The 20,182-nt window shown below is 45.6% G+C and overlaps 1 protein-coding gene across 1 annotated transcript; it reads left to right on the forward strand.

Moving 5' to 3' along the window:
* The first annotated feature begins 256 nt into the window (after positions 1 to 256).
* On the forward strand, positions 257 to 17,239 carry Stoml3 (stomatin like 3). Its single transcript, XM_055596858.1, has 7 exons — positions 257 to 335; positions 7,898 to 8,001; positions 8,082 to 8,154; positions 11,023 to 11,105; positions 12,537 to 12,740; positions 14,583 to 14,717; positions 16,456 to 17,239. The coding sequence occupies exons 1-7, from the start codon at positions 296 to 298 to the stop codon at positions 16,678 to 16,680; spliced, it is 864 nt and encodes a 287-aa protein (XP_055452833.1). The 5' UTR covers positions 257 to 295; the 3' UTR covers positions 16,681 to 17,239.
* Positions 17,240 to 20,182: the final 2,943 nt, after the last annotated feature.

Raw genomic sequence — 20,182 nt, forward strand, 5'->3', positions numbered from 1 at the left:
CAGTAGGTAAACGATACAGGAATCACATGCCCTATCTTACAGGAAGCAGCCCTCGAAAGACGGTTTTCTTCTTTTGCTTTTTCTCTTTGAAGACAGTGTGAGGTCAGGGAAGGTGTTTTGTTTACGTTTCTAGGCTCCTTGCACCAGGGTTACCACCCCTCAGGGTATCTGCCAGGAGAGGGAGCCTTCCTCGCTCTGTCTTCCTCTCTCCACACCTCTGAGCTGATGCCTGCAACCAGGTTTGGATCCCGACCCAGGACCATCTGCAAGATTTGAAAAGCCTCTCAAGAATGAGATGGATTCACCTGAGAAACCGGATAAGGACAATTTAGTGGGTAGGTTCCTTCGGCCTCTCTGAATGCTACAGACACGTTGACCAGAGCAGGGGTGGAGTACTGCTCACGGGTGTACCGACTGAAACCGACTTCAACTCGGCATGCCTGTAATCCCAGAACCCTGAAGGCTGAGGCAGAATTGCTGTGAGTTCAAGGCTGGCCTGGGCTTTGTAGCATGACCCCACCTCAAAGAGAGAAGGGGCGATGAAGAATGAGGGAGGCCCCAAATCTATGTGGAACCCCTTGTTTCATACTCACTCTTTACATTAGCGCTCTTTGGTTTTGAATGGTGCTCTGTAACTTGCTCTCTCCTTCACTCGCTTTGTAGTCAAATAGGCAGTGCTTTATCTTGACATTGATTTCTTCACCTTACATAGCAAAGATATGATGGAGGCTGGCTTTCCTCCAACTTCAACTGTGTCTGGTGACACTATGATTAAGAAGAAAGCTAGTTTAAGCCGCATAATTTCAGATAAAGGGAGAGAAGCTGAGAAAGACTTAACCTGTAAGCACCAAGTGCTTTGCTTAGTACTGAGTGGAAAGTGTTTGATCCTCCTACCTTCTCAGAGCTGACAATCATGAGGGAAGTCCTCACTATCATTTTACAAATGGAAAAAAAAATGGTCTTGGGGAGTTTAGGAATTTGGTAAAGTGACAGTGGTGGTGTGGGGTTAGGGGGGTGTCTAGGCGTGGAATTTAAACTATGCTCTGTAACCTTCAGTTACAAAACTCTTATTTCAAGCTGGAAGCTGAGAAGGTATCTGGTATTGTCAATTCAGAAAAGAAAAACTGATGTGTACCCAAGTTGGAAAACAGTCTTTTTTTCTTGAAATAGGCATATCAATACTGATGGCCTTAAAACATTACACATCATTTGAATATGCCTTGTAGCTCAGGCCACCACTGAACCCCCTGCCTTCCCCTCCTAAGATTTGGGACTGCAGGATGCAGTCTTTGCTCTTTTCCTCCTTTTATTTTTTTTCTAGGAGTCAGAGTCTCGGTATCATCAATGAAAAATACAGCTTTCTTCTCAAAAGGAATAAGCTGATTTTTTGAGCCTAATACAAGTGAACATGGATTTGAGCTTCCCTAAATAATATGTTCCACTGTGGAAATGGTTTTATAAAGTTTTTATACTTAGAGAGGAAAAGAAATTCCTATACCTAGATCAAGACATTTCCTAAATACATTGGTGGGACCTGGGCAGACAGTTTGCAGCAGAGTAGAGGTAGAATGTATCATTCCAAAGAGTTGACCTGATATTCACCTTGATGTTGGGGCAGACGCAGAGCTGGGGTGTGAGTGGGTATTAACGGAGATGAAGAGTTCCCAAGTTAATTTTGCCTCTGCACTTAAACATTCTGGACTTAGAAACTCTTAACAATGAAAAAACTCCAATCAATGGATCAGCCTTATAGGGCTCTTTTGGAGGGTGGGAATGGGGACTTGGCTTCACACTTTATATATTAGGTTTGGCTATCCTCCTGCTTCAGCCTCTGGAGTGTTCATATCATAGGTATGTGCCATGCTGGTCCTCGCCTTTTTAAGCAAGTGTTTCCAAAAGAATTTTGATTTCCGTTCTAACAGGGCAAGGCACCCCTGAGCAGAGGGTACAGGTGAAGCTGCCTCAACAAGGAGGCATCTTAGGGTGTTCGTAAGTTTTTGTAGTTTAGATCTTTTAATCAATCGATAAACTTGTACTCCTGCAGAAGAAACAGAATCAGGCCTGTGTTTCCTGTGCTTTTGAAAATACCTATGAGATGCAATGTGGCTCTTCTCCTGCTCCAGCTCCAATGTGGTCAGGAGGTAGTGTTATGTTAGTCTTTCCAGCAATGTGGGGATGTGCACTCACTTGTAATGGCGAGGGAACTGAACAGCTAAGTCGTCACCATCACTCCAGATGGAGCCACTGTTTTTTTTTTTTGTTTGTTTGTTTGTTTTGTTTTGTTTTGGAAAGCTGTGTATATGCCTCTGTAATGCCAAATTCATGATTTACAATTTACAAGGGTGGGTTGGAGTCCCTTGGTGATGGGATGGTATTTACACTGTGGCAAATGTTGCAAATTAGAGCTTCCCATACCCAGAAAGCCTATGGCCAAAGCGCTTGCTAGCACACCACTGTTTACCAGCTGTTGACATTCTGTCCTGACCCTCTCTTTTTCACCAGAGAGTTAAAAGTTATCTGGAATCAGATGTCTAAGCATTGGGTGTTCTGATCAGGATTAACACTGGCATCTTCTGGGAACTTTGTAAGAAGTGTAGGCTCCTGTGTGTCAGCACGTACATCTATGAAATCCTGGTACTTCGGGTATGTCTGGGCTCGAGAAGTTGCATCCAGACTGGTTCCCAGAGGCTACGTCACCAGTTTGAAACTGTGTTGAGTGTCCGTGTTCTTTTTGGCATATTTATGCATTGCTTAAAACTGTTCCTTGGTGAAAGCTCTTTGCCCATTTTGGAGGAACAGGCAGGCAGGAAAGATGAATTATAGCTGCTGTGAAACAGTGTTGCCCCCGGGGTTTTATGGTTGTGATTTTCTACAGAAAGATCATAGAAGCTGCCAGGGTTCCATTTTACACACTGTGTCTTAACAGAACACGAAGCAAAGGAGAGAGAAAGGGATAAGGAGAGGGAAGGAGGAAGAACATTTACTAGATGTATTTTTTATTTAAAATCTTTTTTATAAAAGCATAAATATATGTAAAATTAAGAAAACAGAAGTAGTGGGCTGGAGAAATGGGTCAGCTGTTAAGAGCACTGGCTGCTCTTGAAGAGAACCTCAGTTTGGTTCCCAGCACCCACATACTGTGGTTCACAGCCATCTGGAACTCCAGTTCCAGGGCATTTGGTGTCCTCTGCTGGCCTCCTCAAATGCTGCATGCACTGGCACACATACACGAAGGCAAACACCTATACACATAAAATAAAAATAAATAAAATCTTTAAAAATCAAAACATCAAAATAGTTTTTAATTCAGAACTATTATGTTCTCACCACTCAGAAACATTTATTTTCATTTTCTTTCAGAATTCTTTTGGTGCATACATTTGCACAAATGTACGCAAATGTGTTGGCAAAATGGTTTTATGCCATACCATTTTCCCCCTGTAAATATCATCCTATAAATATTCTCACATCCTTCATAAACTATAAAAACACATGTGGGCTGAGGATACAGCTCAATAGACAGAGTACTTGCCTAGCAGGTATAAAGCCCTGGGTTCAGTCCTCAGCAAGTGTGAGGTGCACACCAGTAACCCCAGCACTTGGAGGGTGAAGGAAGGAGGATCAGAAGCTCACAGTCTCATCTTCAGCTACATAGCAGTTTAAAGCCAGCCTGGGGCACATGGGACCCTGTCCATGACTAATTAATAAAACTTACTTAAAAGTACAATACTGTGCATCTGCCAGGGTGTTTGCTATTTGCAGATGGCATACATGAAACTGTTGTGAGACTCTCTGGAGATAAATCTTAAGGATGAAATATCTGTGCTTGTTGGAAGCGCTGTTGTCTCAGACGAAGAGGCCTGGAAGCCAGGGGAGTGTGGGGGACGGAGGAGAGTGATGCAGAGGAGAGTGATACAAGCGCACATTCTCATAAGGATGTGGGGGTGAGATACAGAATAGTAGGAGCATGATGGAATGGAGGAAAGCAGTGGCTTATGCTTATTGGGTTAATTAAGTCTCGAGAGAGACAGAATCTCTTCTGCTGGATCATTATTTCCGACAAGAACTTCTAACTGACCCATACATCTAACCTGTGGGGCTGCATCTTTCTGAGACTTCAGAATGCGCTAGAGAGGACCCTCACTCACACATTGGCTTCTACTGTGAGCCAGGAGGAAGCAAGGAGCATAACGGCCCCTTTTGAAGCACTAACTATTTAGAGGGAAGACACAGGAAGCAGCTGGAACTCACAATGGGCTGTAGAGCACATGGGGGCGGTGGTGATGGTGGGTAGAGGAAGACCTTTCTAGAAGAAAAGGTGATGTCTGAGCTCAACACTGAGGTAGAGGAACATGTGGGATGTGAGTGGGAGTGAGGGACACAGGTCTGTGGAAAAGGGCAGACCTCTGGGGTGGGGGGCTTCCCCTGGACCCATGTTTCCATCCCTGGAACTGTAGAGCAGACCACAAAGGGCTCAGCTGCCGAAAGCTGACCTCCTGATGTTCCCGAGCCTGGGTGCCAAGCCTGGCCTGCTGAGTGTCAGGCTTGGGCACCGCCGATGCATTTGGGTCTTTTTCCTGACCGGTGGGATCAGGCCTTTGGAGAGAGGAGTACAGGTGGAGGGGCACTCGTGGTCTTCATCTCCAACCAACTCTGACTGAGAAGGTTCTTTTGCTGTTATTGTTGAGATGGGGTGTTGATACATAACCTAGAATGGACTTCAACTGAGGGACCTGGCTCAGCTGCACACGTACTGGGGGTTATCAGCATGAATGACTGCACGGTTCTGAATGGGCAGTTCTAAACTTCCTTCTCCTCCTCCTCTTCCTTTCCTCTCTCTCTGAGTGTGTCTCTATCTCTCTGTCTCTCTCATTTTTCTCCCTCTCTCTTTCCTCTCGCTCCTCTCTCTCTTTAATTTTCTAAATCTCACATGCACACAGGTTCAAAACCTTGGACAACTATCAGGGTTTCACTACCTCACAGGTGAGGCTCGTAGATCCTTTACATACATCGTCTTATCGACCCCTCCCAACCAGCTGCCGCTGTAATCATGCGGCAGAGGAGGATGCTCGTGTGGGAAACAGATCATGTGACTGCCATGGCATCTCTGGCTTTGGTGTTCAGCTGTCTTGATTAGAACATGTGGCCACCCAGGGTCTGGCTTTTCAGCTCGGCTCATGTCCTGTCTGCCCATGGGCTGGTTCTATGATAGATTTCTATGCTTTTCTTTCTGAGTGGGTAGGGCAAGGCTTAAGTTTTTCATTTCAGAATTAGTTGGCTCTTAGGTCTTTAGTTGGATCTCCAGTCTGTGCAATTTTTAAAAAATGAAAACATGGTGTAAAATGACAGTGGGTGTAAGACTTAAGTGTTTAGCTTTGGAGACTAAAAACTCTGTGAGCTCTGAGGCAAAGGAAACCAAACACTATTTGCGATAGACAGGACAGGAAGCTGCCCACTCTAAGACGTGTGGGAGAACAGATTGTCACCTCTAGAGTATGTATACAAATACCTGGAAATCGGCCTGTAAAGGCAGACACAAATCAGTGACAATTATTTTTCTTCTCGGGATAAATGTGGAGCTGAGAAGGAGGTAGGTAGTTAGGGGAGCTTAAGTCCTAAGCTTTGAATTTCTTCAGTGAGAACTCATATAAGGCTGTATTAATACTAAAAATCACTAGCAAATAAGATGCAATAATGACTCTGTGAGCACAAAACACCTAATGTCTTATATTTTATTATGTTTATTTGTTTCTTTGGGTGGTTGCATCACACACTACAGTGCAGACATGGAGGTCAGAGGGCAACTTGCAAGGGTGGATTCTTGCCCCAAGAATCAAACCACAGTCATCAGGCTTGGTGTAGGCACCTTTAGCCCCCGAGCCATCTCACCAGCTGCAGAGCGTCATTTTATCCTGCACAGGTGTAACACGTTTGCCTCAGAGCAGCCCCGAGACTGCAGAGGTTGGTGTTTCAGGAGTTAGCGTGTTAGAGTAGACAGATGAGCCATTGATGTTCCTAGTGTGATCTTCATGTGCATGTAGTCCCTGTACAGAATACTTTATAAAACTCTGTTAATCCAAAGCTTTGAGCTGGGCATAGTGGTGCATGCCTTTGATTCCAGCACTCAGGAGGCAGAAGCAGTTGGATCTAAGTTCAAAGCCAGCTCAGTCTACATAGAAAGTTCCAGGACAGCTAGAGCTACATAGAGAGTCCCTGTCAAAAAGTGGAAGAAAGAAAAAAAAAGAAAGAAAGAGAGAGAAGAAAGAAGGAAAAAAGAAAAAGAAACAAGAACAAAGGTTTCAAATACTAAATGTATCTCTAAAATGAAGATAATCTCCCATCAGGTCTGAAACAATCTCAAGCATGAGCTCAGGTCATGCAGAAGGAGGCTCATGGCAGTTGTATGGAGAGCAGGGATTGGTTCAAACTCCTTTCGGGGCTTTGGCTGTTGATTAGATTATATACCTCTATAAACAAATATATACACTACCAGGGTCCAGGGACTTCGTCTATGAACGTGCATAAAAGAGATACTTTTAAAACTTTCATCACATCACTGTCTGTAAAAACAAAACCCAGAACTCTCTTAAATAAATAAATAACAATCTTAGGTCCCAATGTATCTGTGGAAGTACCAAAGAGACTTTGGTAGATGAATAAGGAGGAGGTCATGACCTGAATCTCTAACCTGGGCAGCAGGGCTGCTGGGATTGCCAGGGTGGTGGCAAACACAGTTCTAATGTTCAGGTGGAAGACGTGACTCAACCTGAAGAGATTCAGGGATGAGAATGGAGGTGGCCGCCAAGGAACAAGGGAAGAGAGGACTGCAAAGGAGGTAGAAGGATGGCTGTAAAGAATTCTGACATGAGAAGCTTGGCCAGATACACACCCTTTATGAACAAGAAATTGTCATCGATGTGACTAAAGCTACAAGGAGTTAAGTGACTGAAGAATTGAAATCAGTTTCTTCTATTGCAAAGCTGCTCAACAAGTTTGTAGATTTTCTATCCATTAGTAAAGTGGAAATAACAGGGTACAAACACACAGAGATACAAACACACACACTTACAGATACACAGACATACACAAACAGAACAGACACACACAGAGAGATAAAAACACATACAAATTCACAACACATTCGTGCACATACATACAGACACACAGATACAAATGCACACACATACATACAGACACACACATCGAGGCATGGGTCTAGGCCCATGTAAGCGTAGCATCATTTAGCTTTTATAGGATCTTCCAAAGTAGGTAACTTCTATCCCCATCTTAATCATGGTGATACCAGACCCAGAAGCCTCTTTTGGAATGGACTGTGTAAAGCTCTGGAGTCGGCACGTGAGAGACTTCGCATAGAAACTCACACCCAGGGGTTCTACGACGTTTTTTCACATGCACATCACTCTCCTCTCGAGGGAGAATAGCGCCTGCTTACCAACATCTGGGCTTGTTTTGAATTTTATCTGGAGAGTTCAAGGGACCCAAGAATCAGAGGGTTCAGATATGAGTGGTTCATGGTCACACTGCAAGATACCTTTTCATGTTTGGATAATGATCAACCATGTTGACCCTATGAAAACATAACAGTGATTGTCACTGTTGATTGCTGAGTGGATTATTGGAAGAGACAGATTGATTCAATTTAGAACCCCCCCCCCCCCCCGCACAAAACATTCTGTGTGTGTGGTGTGTATGTTGGGAGCTGGGGGCGATGGGTGTGTGGAGCTGTGTGTAACGAGATTCACGGTGTGGATGGATTTAGGTTTGCTCTTTATTCCTGCCAGGCTTGGGCAGTGTCAGGATACTCTCCTCCTCATCTGCCTGATGGCTTCGCCACGAATCACTTTGATTACAAGCTTGCTTCTTTCTCACTTTCCAGGCACCAACAAAAGCCAGCTTGGTGTGTGTGGCTGGATTCTGTTTTCTCTTTCCGTCCTGTTGATGCTCATTACCTTCCCAATCTCCATATGGATGTGCTTGAAGGTAATGCCCTGGGAAACAGGTGGGTATCTCCCTGTGAACTGATGGACAGTAGGACTAAAGGTTCTCCCTTAATTCCTCAGATCATTAAGGAGTACGAACGTGCTGTTGTCTTCAGACTGGGACGCATCCAAGCTGATAAAGCCAAGGGACCAGGTACGGACATCCGTTACCACTACTACCACCAGCAGCATGTAGTGAGGGTCCAAGTGAAACAGAAAACTGGAGACCTTGTGTTTCAGGCAGTGGACAGGTGTCGCTCCATCCCGCATGTCGGTGGGGGAGACCACCAGTTTGGGCATTCTGAAATATGAACCTGCTTTATGACCCACCCCCTGAGTAGTCCAATGAATGGGTAACACTGACCGGATGTCATTTATTCCCAGAGCTGCGAAGAGCCAGGTCCAGGGAACAAAGGAAGAGAGTAAATGGCCCATGCAGACCATAAACACTCACATGGACTATTCAAGGAGCTGGATGTTATTTTCTTTGGGAAGGGCTAGCAGATACACATACATACGTACATATATATATATATATCTTCTTGTGGTGAGCGGAGGGATAACGGGAGGGGTCAGACATCAGATGTGACTTGTCCTCTAATTTTGAAAATGAAGACCCTGAGACCAGTATAGCTTTAACGATTTGTCACTGAGAGTCCCAATGGCTGGAGGTAAACAAAAGATTTCCAGCACCTAATGCCGGGTACCCCCTTTCTTTCCATGCTCTCTTCACAACTCTCAGAAGGAAAAAATGTTACAAACTATTGAAATTATAAGATGATCTTTTGATTGGGGATGGGGATGGGAGGTGTCGGGCAATAAAGCCCTAGCCATCCTTATAAAGAGTAAAAACCTCTGGGGTAGGGTAAAGCGGAGGACCCACAGCGTTCTTGCTTCCCAGCTTCTCTTAAACCAAAAATCGCTTTATTTGTTTTGACTTACGACAATTACAGTTTCATGTGATTGGCTTTAATATCATTGCTAGGAAGGACTTTCACAAAACAGTGACCATTAGTCATATATCTCTGATAACACTTGCTCCCTGCCCTCTCCCGTACTTCATTTGAGTAAAATTGTCTTCCCCAACCACACTGTAAGATCTGGGGTGAGGATGGGGGAAAAGGAGGCTTTTATGGAAGGCGAAACTCTGTACTTGACCATGAATCAACAACACTGTGTGTTCTTACATGCTATACATTGAGAAAAAAAAAAAAAGACTGCAAGAAACTTCCAAGGATAATCTTGTGACTGAGTATTTACTATTTTGGATAATTTAACTTTTGTCTGATTTCATAAATAGCCTGGGAATGAGGCAGTGATTCCTTTTTTATGGATGCTTTTATACATTAATCAAGACACCAGTGCTAGCGACTACCGATGAAGAGTAATCAAGCCCACTCTCTTCCCTCATGCTTCCCATCTGATGGGCCTAAGAGGTATGCTAAAATAAAGCTGGAGCAGGGAGAGAGGCAGAAAACAGGCACCACTTGGAGAACTCCAGAGGAGAATATGGCCCTCTTAAATGAATTCTCCCAAAAGGTTTCTCTGCTAAGAGTCCCAGGATAATAAACCCCGTCATATATGTCTCTGGGGCTGAAGGGTTACCTCAGAACATCATGAGGACCAGAGGGAAACAAGTCAAATTGCTAACGCTTGTGCAAATGGCAAATTACTCTTTAGTAATAAAAGCGTTAATGAGAAGAGCTCGAGGGTGCCTGGCATGGTGCTGAGTACTTTGCTTTGTTATCACAGTGACTTGTGCTTTATCTTCACTGCATCTTCTGCATCTGTGGCAATGGAAGCTCAGGGCAGATGGGTAAATGGTACCAGGCACAGGATTGGCCGACACTGAAGTCAAGGTAGTTCTCAGGAGCTTGGGATTAACCAGTGACCACACACACACACACACACACACACACACACACACACAGAGAGAGAGAGAGAGAGAGAGAGAGAGAGAGAGAGAGAGAGAGGTAGTAGGGTAGGGATTCTAACCAGAGGACACAGGAAGCTTTAGAATAGAAAATAAAGCGCGAAATACTATGTGTTAATAACCAAATCCACAGCATTCTCAGCAAATGCTGCTGGCTCCTCACTCAAACTGAATGCTGATTTGTGCCTCAAAAACATGGTAACAAAGAGATTTCCTGATTGATGGAACTGACTCCACGTCCTCATCTTGCTGACATGCCTCATGCCTGTGGTCCTTCTGAAGGACCTCCAGGGTAAAGCTGAGGACCTCCAGTGTTCTCAGGTGGGGTTTCTTACATTGCCCTTCCCTGACCTGGTACTTACTATTCAGTAAGTACTCACTTACTCAGCAATCTCAGTACTTCCTACTCAGTAGTAAGGCCGAGTACTCACTACTGGGAATTGGAAGTGATCCACTGTACTTGAACACAGCTCTGGAGACCCGGTCATTCTCAGTCCTGACCTCTGCTGTTTGCAGGGAATCTGAGCCTCTGGAAGACTGTGCTAGCCAAGTGCCAAGTGCTCTACCACTGAGCTACCCCAGGCATTAAAAACTATGTTTTCCTAACTTTTTGAGAAAACTTTAAGTTGTCCCAGCTGGCTTTGGACTCCTTAGGTAGCCCAGGCAGGACTTAAACTTGTAATCCTCCTACCTCAGCCTCCTTCTTGAGTAACTGAGACTGGATGAAAGACTTTACTGCAGTATTCCTTCAGCATTCTTCATGGTTCTAAGACTGGTGTCAGGAGACAAACTTGAGTCTTTATCATTAGGAAACCAAGTGCCTAAATCTACTTGGTAAGTTAACCTCAAAATAACAACACATGTGTCAGGGACCTTAGTGTTTTACCAGAGGTCCTTAATTCTTAAATAATTAATTTGCTTTAATTATTGACCAATCAGAATGAGTCACCTTCACCAAAGTTGATGTGTTTGTACTGAAGATCTGTGAAGCGCATACAGCATTACAAAAACGGCTCAACATATCTAGAAGACTGGCCTTGCCATTCTTTTGAATAGGTCAGATTTTAGATCGATTTCATTCTTTCAAAGGTTTGATTCTGGTCCTGCCCTGCATTGATGTGTTCGTCAAAGTCGACCTTCGAACAGTTACTTGCAACATTCCTCCACAAGAGGTAGGAAATTAAACAAGAGTTACTAGAAATAAAACCCTGGTTTTCTTTTATTTTCTACGACATGGGCGTAATATTAGCTTGACTTAATTCCCATTCCACCCCACAGCCTGCTTGAATTGCTTCCGGTGGCTTTTCTTTTCGCCAAAGGAGAATGAACCGGAAGGAGGGGTTGAGAGGCTGAAAGCATTGAACAGGCTCGGTGGAGGAAGGCCTAGCGTTGGTCGAGAAGCTGAGTGGAGATGGGAGGTTCTTGAAGGGAAAGTTGAGCGGACCCGCTGGAGGGCACAGGCTGGTTAGGCTGTGCTCTTCACAGCCTTCTCAGAGCCGCTTTTAGAAACAGCTGCATGACTTCCCTTTACCTCTGCTCTTCATATTTGCTGTCTGTTTGTGTGTTGGAACAGAATAAGTGTCTGGACAATACAGAGGCTACACAGGACCCACCTGAATCTAAACTTCACATAATTCTTGAAATAGTACGAATCAGTGGTCCAGACCAGCAACTGGGTCCCAGAGAAGAGAAACAATATTGACTTCCATGTTGCCCCATTTTAACCAAAGATATCTAGGAAGAGAAGAAAGTGCAGGAAAGATGGAGGACAGGGGACAGTTAGAGTGGCAAACAGGCAGGAAAGCAAACAAGGCCCCGGGTACCTATCATTTACCATGGGCTCTCAAGAGGCAGAGGGGACCAGCTTCCGATGTGTGCCATTGTACACACTGTTGGAAAGCCACTGTTGTTGCTCTACAGTTGATAATTTTCAGATTGCAAGGGAGGGATGGAGAAAGAGGGGGAGAGGGGAGAGACAAAGAGATCACACGTTGCAGAAGGCCTGATCTAAGCCTCTGTAAAGCTAAAAGCATTAGCTTTGCTTGAGTGGAGAGCATGGTCTCTGGTGACATCTATGTTTCCTAAGAAGCATTGCTGCTTCCTTCCTTTGATGAGAACTGCACACCAAGGAGACAACAGGATACGAATTTTATGTCTGTTTGGAAGGAGAAGATGGTGGGGCTTTTGCCTGTGGGAGGTAAGAAGGCTCTTAAATAAGAGGTTCTCAACCTGTGGATCTTGACCCCTGTGAATCATATATCAGATATTTACGTTATGATTTATAACAGTCACGAAGTTACAGGTATAAAGTAGCAACAATATAAGTTTGTGGTTGGGGTCACCACAATTTGAGAAAATGTATTAGAGGGCTTTAGGAAGGCTGAGAACCGCTACTCTAAGTTGAAGCTACAGAGATAGGTAGGGACCAAAGCTGAACAGTCATTTAGCTGTGAGATGTTATTCTGAAGCCAGCACGATGTTTGGCAATTGGTGGCACGAGTTGCCATTATTGATGCTCTTCTGTGAGGGAGGACTCTGAGGTTGGTGGCCTCTCTGCTGTTCAAGGTAATATAATGTGGTTCTACCCTGTCTGTGCCTTGCAGATTCTCACGAGGGATTCCGTGACCACCCAAGTGGACGGCGTGGTCTATTATAGGATCTACAGTGCAGTCTCAGCCGTGGCTAACGTGAATGATGTTCACCAGGCCACGTTTCTGCTGGCTCAGACCACTCTGAGAAATGTCTTAGGAACACAGACCTTATCCCAGATCCTGGCTGGGCGAGAAGAGATCGCTCATAGCATCCAGGTAAAGACGGAAGTACTAAGAGCCCACATCTTGAATTCCCTCATCTCAGGTCCATGACTATCAATGTCAATAGTGCAGAGTCCCTGGCCCAGAGAGAGCTGCATTGTCAAGATGGGTTTCCTCACTTCTGCTAATACCATCTGTCTGCCATCACAGAGTATAGATTTAAAGATCTGCATGGGGGCTGGAGAGATAGCTCAGCCATCGAGAGAGCTTGCTGTTCTTGCAGAGGACCTGGGTTTGACTCCCAGCACCCGCAGGGTGACTCACAGCCATCTGTAACTCCAGTTCCAGAGGACCTGATGCCCTCTTCTGGTCTCCTTGGGCACCAGGCACACATGTGGTGCATAGATGTAAATGTTTTAAAACACGAAACGTTTTCATGGGAGGAGGGAGTTTTGAGAATTGCTTCTCTTACCCTTTTCTCTTTAAATTAGAAATTATGACTAAACATGGCACACTTAACCTTTTTTTTTAAAAAAAAGAGGTTACAAGCCATATTTATTTTCAGTTTAAACTACCCTAAAAGAAGAACAACCCTCATCAGGCAGTCCCTGGACTCCTACATTTCAGTGGAGTAAACTAGGAAAACTCACTTGAGGTAGCAAAACAGAGCAATATGTGCACAATGCAAGCCTCACACTATACCCGTGTCAGTAATCACCCATAATAACAATGGAGTGTGCAGCAAATCTGGCCTCATCACTGCCATATTCTAGTCTATAAATCTCATTTCTGCATTCCTTATGTTTGTGACTTTGTGATTTTGAGCCTCCTCTCTGAATCCGTCATGGCTCCCTTTGCAGCCTGTAAGGTAGGCTGGACGAGTACCTGTCGGTTCCTCCTCAGGGCTCCACACAGCATCAGTAAGAGCTCTGAAAATCTGACAACCGAAAGCCAGATCTCAAGCATCTTCGGCAGTCTCACCCACCCCTGGGGTCACGAAGAGTCACAGTCCGCAGGGGAGAGAGCACCCTCCTCTTTAGCTGTCCACTCGTCCTTGTGTCTCTCTGGGGTGACCCGCAGCACGTCTTCTACCGTTTAAAGTCTGCATAAAGGACAGACTTTTACCACATACTAAAATGTGCTCGAAACATCGCTTGCTTTAAAAGTCTATATCTTACTATTCCAAGGTAGAGGGTTAAGAAAACAAGACAAGGATTTGGGGGGGTAAATATTCAGTAGTGACCAATAGGTCATTTTTTAGCACTGGTGACATGTGTGTCACCCCCAACCCATGTGACAAAGCTGACCGGAAGCCTAGGGGAGAGAAACTGAGGCTCGGGTTATCAAGCTGGTGAAGTGATTCACAGCTGCTAATCGTACGGCCAGGACAAATCCAGGTCTGTCTGAGGAGCCTGTGCACTGATGTCTGGGACACCCACTCAGATCTTCAAGGAGGTCATATCACTTCTTAGGGAGATTCCATGGGGGGATTCTTTTAGTTGACCAATAGGTGGTCTATCAAGATTTTGTGTGCATGAGAAAGAGATCCAGTCTCGTGTATCCCTGGTTAGCCTTGAATTCTTTGTGTAGCTGAGAATGATCTTGAACTTGTGATCCTCCTGCCTCGGCCTCTCAAGTGCTGAGACTACAGGCATGTACCACTCGTCCCCGTTTCTGTGGTCATGAGAATCAAACCCAGGGCTTTCTTTTTACTAGGTAAGTTCTCTTCCAACAGAGCTATACTCTCAGCTCAAGATTCGTGCACGAACCCTTCAAGGGGATTCACTTCAATTCCTATTTTGCTCAATGAGTTTATAAAAGACAGCATCCCCAAAATGTACCGGGACCTTGGGTCAAGTCAAATGCCTTCTAATCGATGTTTTCTTCTGGAAACAGACCTTGCTTGATGATGCCACTGAGCTCTGGGGACTCCGAGTGGCCCGGGTGGAAATCAAAGATGTCCGGATTCCCGTGCAGCTGCAGAGGTCTATGGCAGCCGAGGCAGAGGCCACCAGGGAAGCGAGGGCCCGGGTAAGAAACACTGGATTAGCATGGAGCATGGGGCTGAAGGGAGAGGAGACTCCCAATTATTGTTCCAAAAAAGGATTCTTTCCACAGATTTATCTTTCCTGACACGTTCCCTAAAAGACAGTGAGCAGTTTAATGTACCTTGAGGAAGCTTGGCACTGGGTTAAGATTGCTTGCTGAACGTGTTGTCGTCAGCAACACAGGGGTCATCAGGTCTTCCAGAGAATGTGACAAAACAAAGCATTTTAGATCCTGTGAAGAAGAGCCTGGAGTTGTCCGGACAGCAGCATCACTGTAAAGCTGACTTTTCAGAAATGGCCAACTTGCTGCTTATGTTTTAAGCATTGTTATTTAAACATAATAAATGTTGCTGAATTTAAAAGAGTGACCGAATACAAGCCAGGTTAGAATGTGAACATGAGAAACTCAGCTTGGCCCCAGGGTCCTAGAATCTGCTGTGACCTTTGTTTCTGCATAGACTTACGGGAGTGAGAGAGATTGGAAACCTTCACGTATCACTCATAGGAAACCAGCCTGTGGCTAGGAAAGGCTTTCTCTATGCTCTTTCCTTAGTTATATCCGTTGTGTCTACTAAGTACCAGCAGCTCCTGAGTAGTGACCCCTCTGGCACATGGAAAGCAAGTGCCCACAGATGGGACAGTTGAGCTCTGGCCAGGGTTTGGGGTATCTTAGAATTTAAAAGAACAATCAGTAGAGAGAGTCCCACGGAGGGTTCTTGGGCTGGGGCTCATTAGTGCTTTGATCGAAAGCTCAGAGAATAGAAACGATTCTGGCATAAAAATAAGAGATAGAGAGATGGCTCAGCAGGCCACTTGCCATGCAAGCCTGGCTATCTGAGATGGCTCCCTGTAATCCACCATAGGGGAATACTGATTCCTGAATGTTCTCAAACCTCCACACACATGCTGTGGTCACATACACACTAATACATTAATAATAATAAAAAACATTTAAATAAATAAAAGTAATGTCATCTTGCAAAAACTACATAAAAAGCCAGTTGAACTTTGGATTTCTCTAAGAATGAATCCAAACAGTGAAACCCCAAAGAGCCTCAAGTCCATTCACAGGTTAGATGGTCAAGTATTCCTTTGCTCGAATGACACTGCTTCTGTTTGTATGAAAATAAAAATTGATGATTAATAACTTGTATTACTTATCCCCCATGGCCTAGTCAACTTCTCTGTTGCTGAAATAAACACTGCAACCAAAATCAACTCGAGAAGGAAAAGTGTTTGCTTTAGCCAAGACAAGAGCTGAAGCAGAGGCCATGGAGGAGTGCTGCTTACTGGCTTGTTCCTCATGGCTTGGTCAGGTTGCTTTCTTATGTAGCCCAGGTCCATCTGCCCTGTGATGGCACTGCCTGCATTAGGCTGCGCCCTCCCGTATCAGTCATTCATCCAGAAATGCCTCCACAGACTTTCCCACAGGCAATTTAATGAAGGCAATGCCTCAGTTAAGGTTCCCCTTTCCCAGATGACTCAGTTTGAGTCAAGTCAACAAAAAAAAAGCCCAACCAAAAGAACAAGACCCACAGCTAAACAGCTCACTCACTTTGTGAAACTTCTTGAATTTTCTCAGAACCTCAAGGATGTGTGCAGTCTTGTCCTTGCCAAGAAAGTGAGCGGAGAAAACACAAATGGCAACATGAGGATACAAACTCAGAAAGAGAAAGCCCCAGATACCACGCAATTGCCAACTTTTGTTTCTCTTGTTTTAGGTCCTTGCAGCAGAGGGAGAAATGAATGCTTCGAAGGCTCTGAAGTCGGCCTCCATGGTGTTGACCGAGTCCCCCATCGCCCTCCAGCTGCGTTACCTCCAGACCTTGACCACGGTGGCCACAGAGAAGAATTCCACCATTGTGTTTCCCCTGCCTATGAACATACTCGAGGGCATAGGCGGCATCAGCTACGACAACAATAAGAAGGTCAACGCTAAAGCCTGAGGTCGTCTGAGTAACTAACAGCTGCTTAGAAAGGCCTTTCTGTTCCATGAAGAAGTCAGCCCTTAGAGGAGGGGAAGGCCACCGCCATTCAAGCTATAGTAACCCTACAGCTAGCAGAATTCCCAAAGAGAGGGAGAGGGAGAGAGAGAGACTACACAAACAAAAACAAAACCAAGAGCTGTGCACTGCGTTTATTTTAAAGGCACGACCAATATTCGATATCCATATATAATTAGTGGTTGTCCCTGATTATCAGCAGGGACTCTCTCTCAGGAGAGGCAGAGACAAGAGTACTTCAGAATTTAAGCTGTGGTGGGGAAGGACCGTAGGTAATTTGTAAAAGAAAGCAGATCCTGCATTTGTGCTGTGCATTTGGCTTACTGCTCCAGTAAAATTACTTGCTTCCGCTCAGGTAGTCATAAGGAAACCCCTCAAGACTAAAAACTAGGACCGATTTGGATGTAGCGAATAAAATACAGCTGTAACATAGCAGCGACAGCACAGGGCAAAAGTACAGTTCAGGTCCAGCTCTCGGGACACCCTGCACATCCTTGTGAAAGTGCTGGCCATTCTAACCATCCTCGCACATTTGTCAGGGGCAGAGGCACAGCGAGGCAGCCGAGCACAGGATCATTTGCTTACTAGTTAGATCAGCTGCAGCCACTGGGGGGGGGGGGTCGTTCTGTGAACTGCATGTTTTCACTCTACAAGTCCCAAGAGCCATAGTGATTAAGAGGTGTTTGTAACCTCTCCCCAGCCCAAACAACTTGTTGGAAAGAAAAAAAAAAAAAGGTCATAGAAAGTAAACATATTTTAAAAATTGCTTTAAAAGAGTTTATTTCATTGACAAGGCATGGGTTTCTTTTGAGATTAGTTTGAGAAATGAGGTCTATCTTATTTTGTTTTATTTATACTTACCTATTTACTTTTTTTTTGTACTCATTGTGTCATTCTGGCTGGCTTGGAACCCAGATGCATAGACTAGGTCTTTAATCCCAGCACTCTAGAGGCAGATTCAGGAGGATTTCTATGAGTGGGAGGTCAGGCTGATCCACATAGAAAGTTCCAGGCCAGCCAGAGCTACACAGTGAGATCCTGTCTTAAAACAGAACAAAACAACACAACACGACCCCCTTTCCCGCAGATTCAAGTGCCCCCGTCTCTTATAACACTAACAGTGATTACTTCTTTAGTCCATTTTATAACTTACACTTTTACTAAAGGCTAAGTAAACAAAGACACCCCCCATTCAAGGTAAATAAGTAAATAAGTGCATTTGACGATAAAGAGGCTGAAGAAGAATCTTAGAGTGTAGACTGCCAAGGATGACATTCAAAACGCATTCCCCATCCCCCATCCACAGAGACTAAGCTAAGGTCCTGGGTGAGAGGAAAGGAATGGCAAATAAGCTTCCTTAGCTGTGATGCTCATGGACTACTTTGCACACAGACAGTCATTGCGTCTGTATTTAAGAGGGGCAAGAACCCTCACCAGGTAATCCTAATGTCTTACCAACTATCATCTCATATTGAGCTCCCCAAGGCACACCCATGGGATTCCGGGTTCTGTGTCCCCAAAGAGTTGCACAGAAGCACACAGATGCATCAGAAGTGGGGCTGGATAATTGCAAAAATAATTTTCTCCATGGAAGAGCCCTTGACTGGCAGGTGTGTGGTCCTACACTTAGTTAGTCATCAGTATGGTGGAGGGAACACAAAAACAAACCAAATGTAAAATTTCTTACTCTAGGGGAATAGCTAAATGCTGAGGTGCCCCAGGTACGGTTACAAGGTAAGAAATGAACACATGCACAAGATTCACAAAAAGCCAATGTTGTGTGAAACCCGAGTTTTTCTGACTCTCAGGTAGCAAGCTGTATGCTCCTGCAAGAGGTCCCTGTGTGGTTAAACATGGAATAAACTTTTATGAATTTGAACTGTACCTTTCCCAGGTGATGACTGAGGACAGGTTCTGGGCTGGACGCTTGCTGCACAGGACAGCCCCCATGCCAGCCATCTACCAGGTGCTCAGAGAAGTGAGCACAACCATTAAGACAGCTGTGTCTTCAGGGGACCCAAAAAATACTAGTCAATCAAAAGTCTGAAACAGTTTCCACCCTGTAGTTGTTACATTTCTCGTGGCTATTTCCAAATACCTGACAAAGGGAACCTAAGGACACTTCTGAGACAACCCCAAGCACCCAGAGGCCCAGGCTGCCAGTAAGAGGAGCAAGTTAGTGGTGGAGAAATGGAAGAAAAAGAGAAACAGAAGGATGTAGGCATAATGAAGGGAGACACATCTGGAGACTCAAGGGTAGTGAGGAACAGCCTGATGTAGTAGCCAGTGATGCCCTCTGGGACCATGGTGGGGTCCTGGCCCATGCTACCACCAGGAGCCACATCTGGGTTCATGGCCCTTCAGCAGCAGGGGTCTGTTACCACCAAAGGCCAAATGGACATCCCTGGTCTAGGCTGCTGCCTGGGGACATGTTTGTGTCTGAGGGCTGTGCAGAACTGACCCTACCCCGCACCTGGACATATTGGAGGGCTGGCTCTGGGGGCATGAGAGCAGGAGAGCTGAAGCAGTCAGCTTCAGTGCTGAGGAGAGCACTCCCCTCCCCCACACATAGTGGGAGTTGCAGATGAAGCCACCTGAGGATATGAGCATGGGAGAGCTGAGCCTACCACGTGTCTCTCATGAGAAGCATAGACAAAGGAGAAACACCCCCTTCCCCCTAACCCCTCACCACCAGCAGCAGGCAAGAGTCCTGGCTCTGGGGCCATGAGAGCAGGAGAGCTGGTCCTGCCCCTCACTGTCTGCAGCACTTGGGATAGAGAGCCCTGCCTACACCTGGCCTGGGCAGCCCAGTGGACCCTGGTGGCAGGGTCAGCCATGGAGGGCAAGCCAGCCTGGAGCATGTGAATGAGGAGAGCTGGCCCCGTCCCTCACCTGCTGCAGCACTCAGGAGAGCAGGTCAGGAACCTCAGGGTACCTCACCTGGGCAGTGAAGTAGAGCTAACCCTGGATGTGGGGGTTTCAGATGGGCCAGCCCCGAGGGCGTGAGAGTGAGAGAAAGCAGGTGGGCTGAGCAGCTCAGCTACCTCTCAGGCCCAGATCCAGGGCTTCAAATCGGCCCACCCCAACATCTACCCCATTAACTGACTGCTGGAGTTCACTAAGGGGCCTGTCCTACAGATCCAAAGCTACAGAATCTTCCTAATACAGGGCAACAGCAGGATATCCGAGGGGAGTCCCAGTGAGGTTCCAGTATGGAAGCCAGAGGCCCCGAACCAGATCAGTGAGTCATTGCAATGAACATTGGCAAGCTAAGAAGTGTGGACAAAAGGGTATACCACAGGACACACTGTGACACGCTACAGCTTCCACAACTAGATTATTTTCCCTCTGTTGCAGGGGAGGTTGCAAGGGTGGAGGGCAGGCACGAGGGGACAGAGAGGTGAGTGGGTTTCAGGTGCATGATGAGAAATTCACAAAGAACCAA

Source organism: Psammomys obesus, unplaced genomic scaffold, assembly GCF_907164565.1.
Source record: "Psammomys obesus unplaced genomic scaffold, mPsaObe1.curated_primary_1811, whole genome shotgun sequence".
Classification (NCBI taxonomy): domain Eukaryota; kingdom Metazoa; phylum Chordata; class Mammalia; order Rodentia; family Muridae; genus Psammomys; species Psammomys obesus.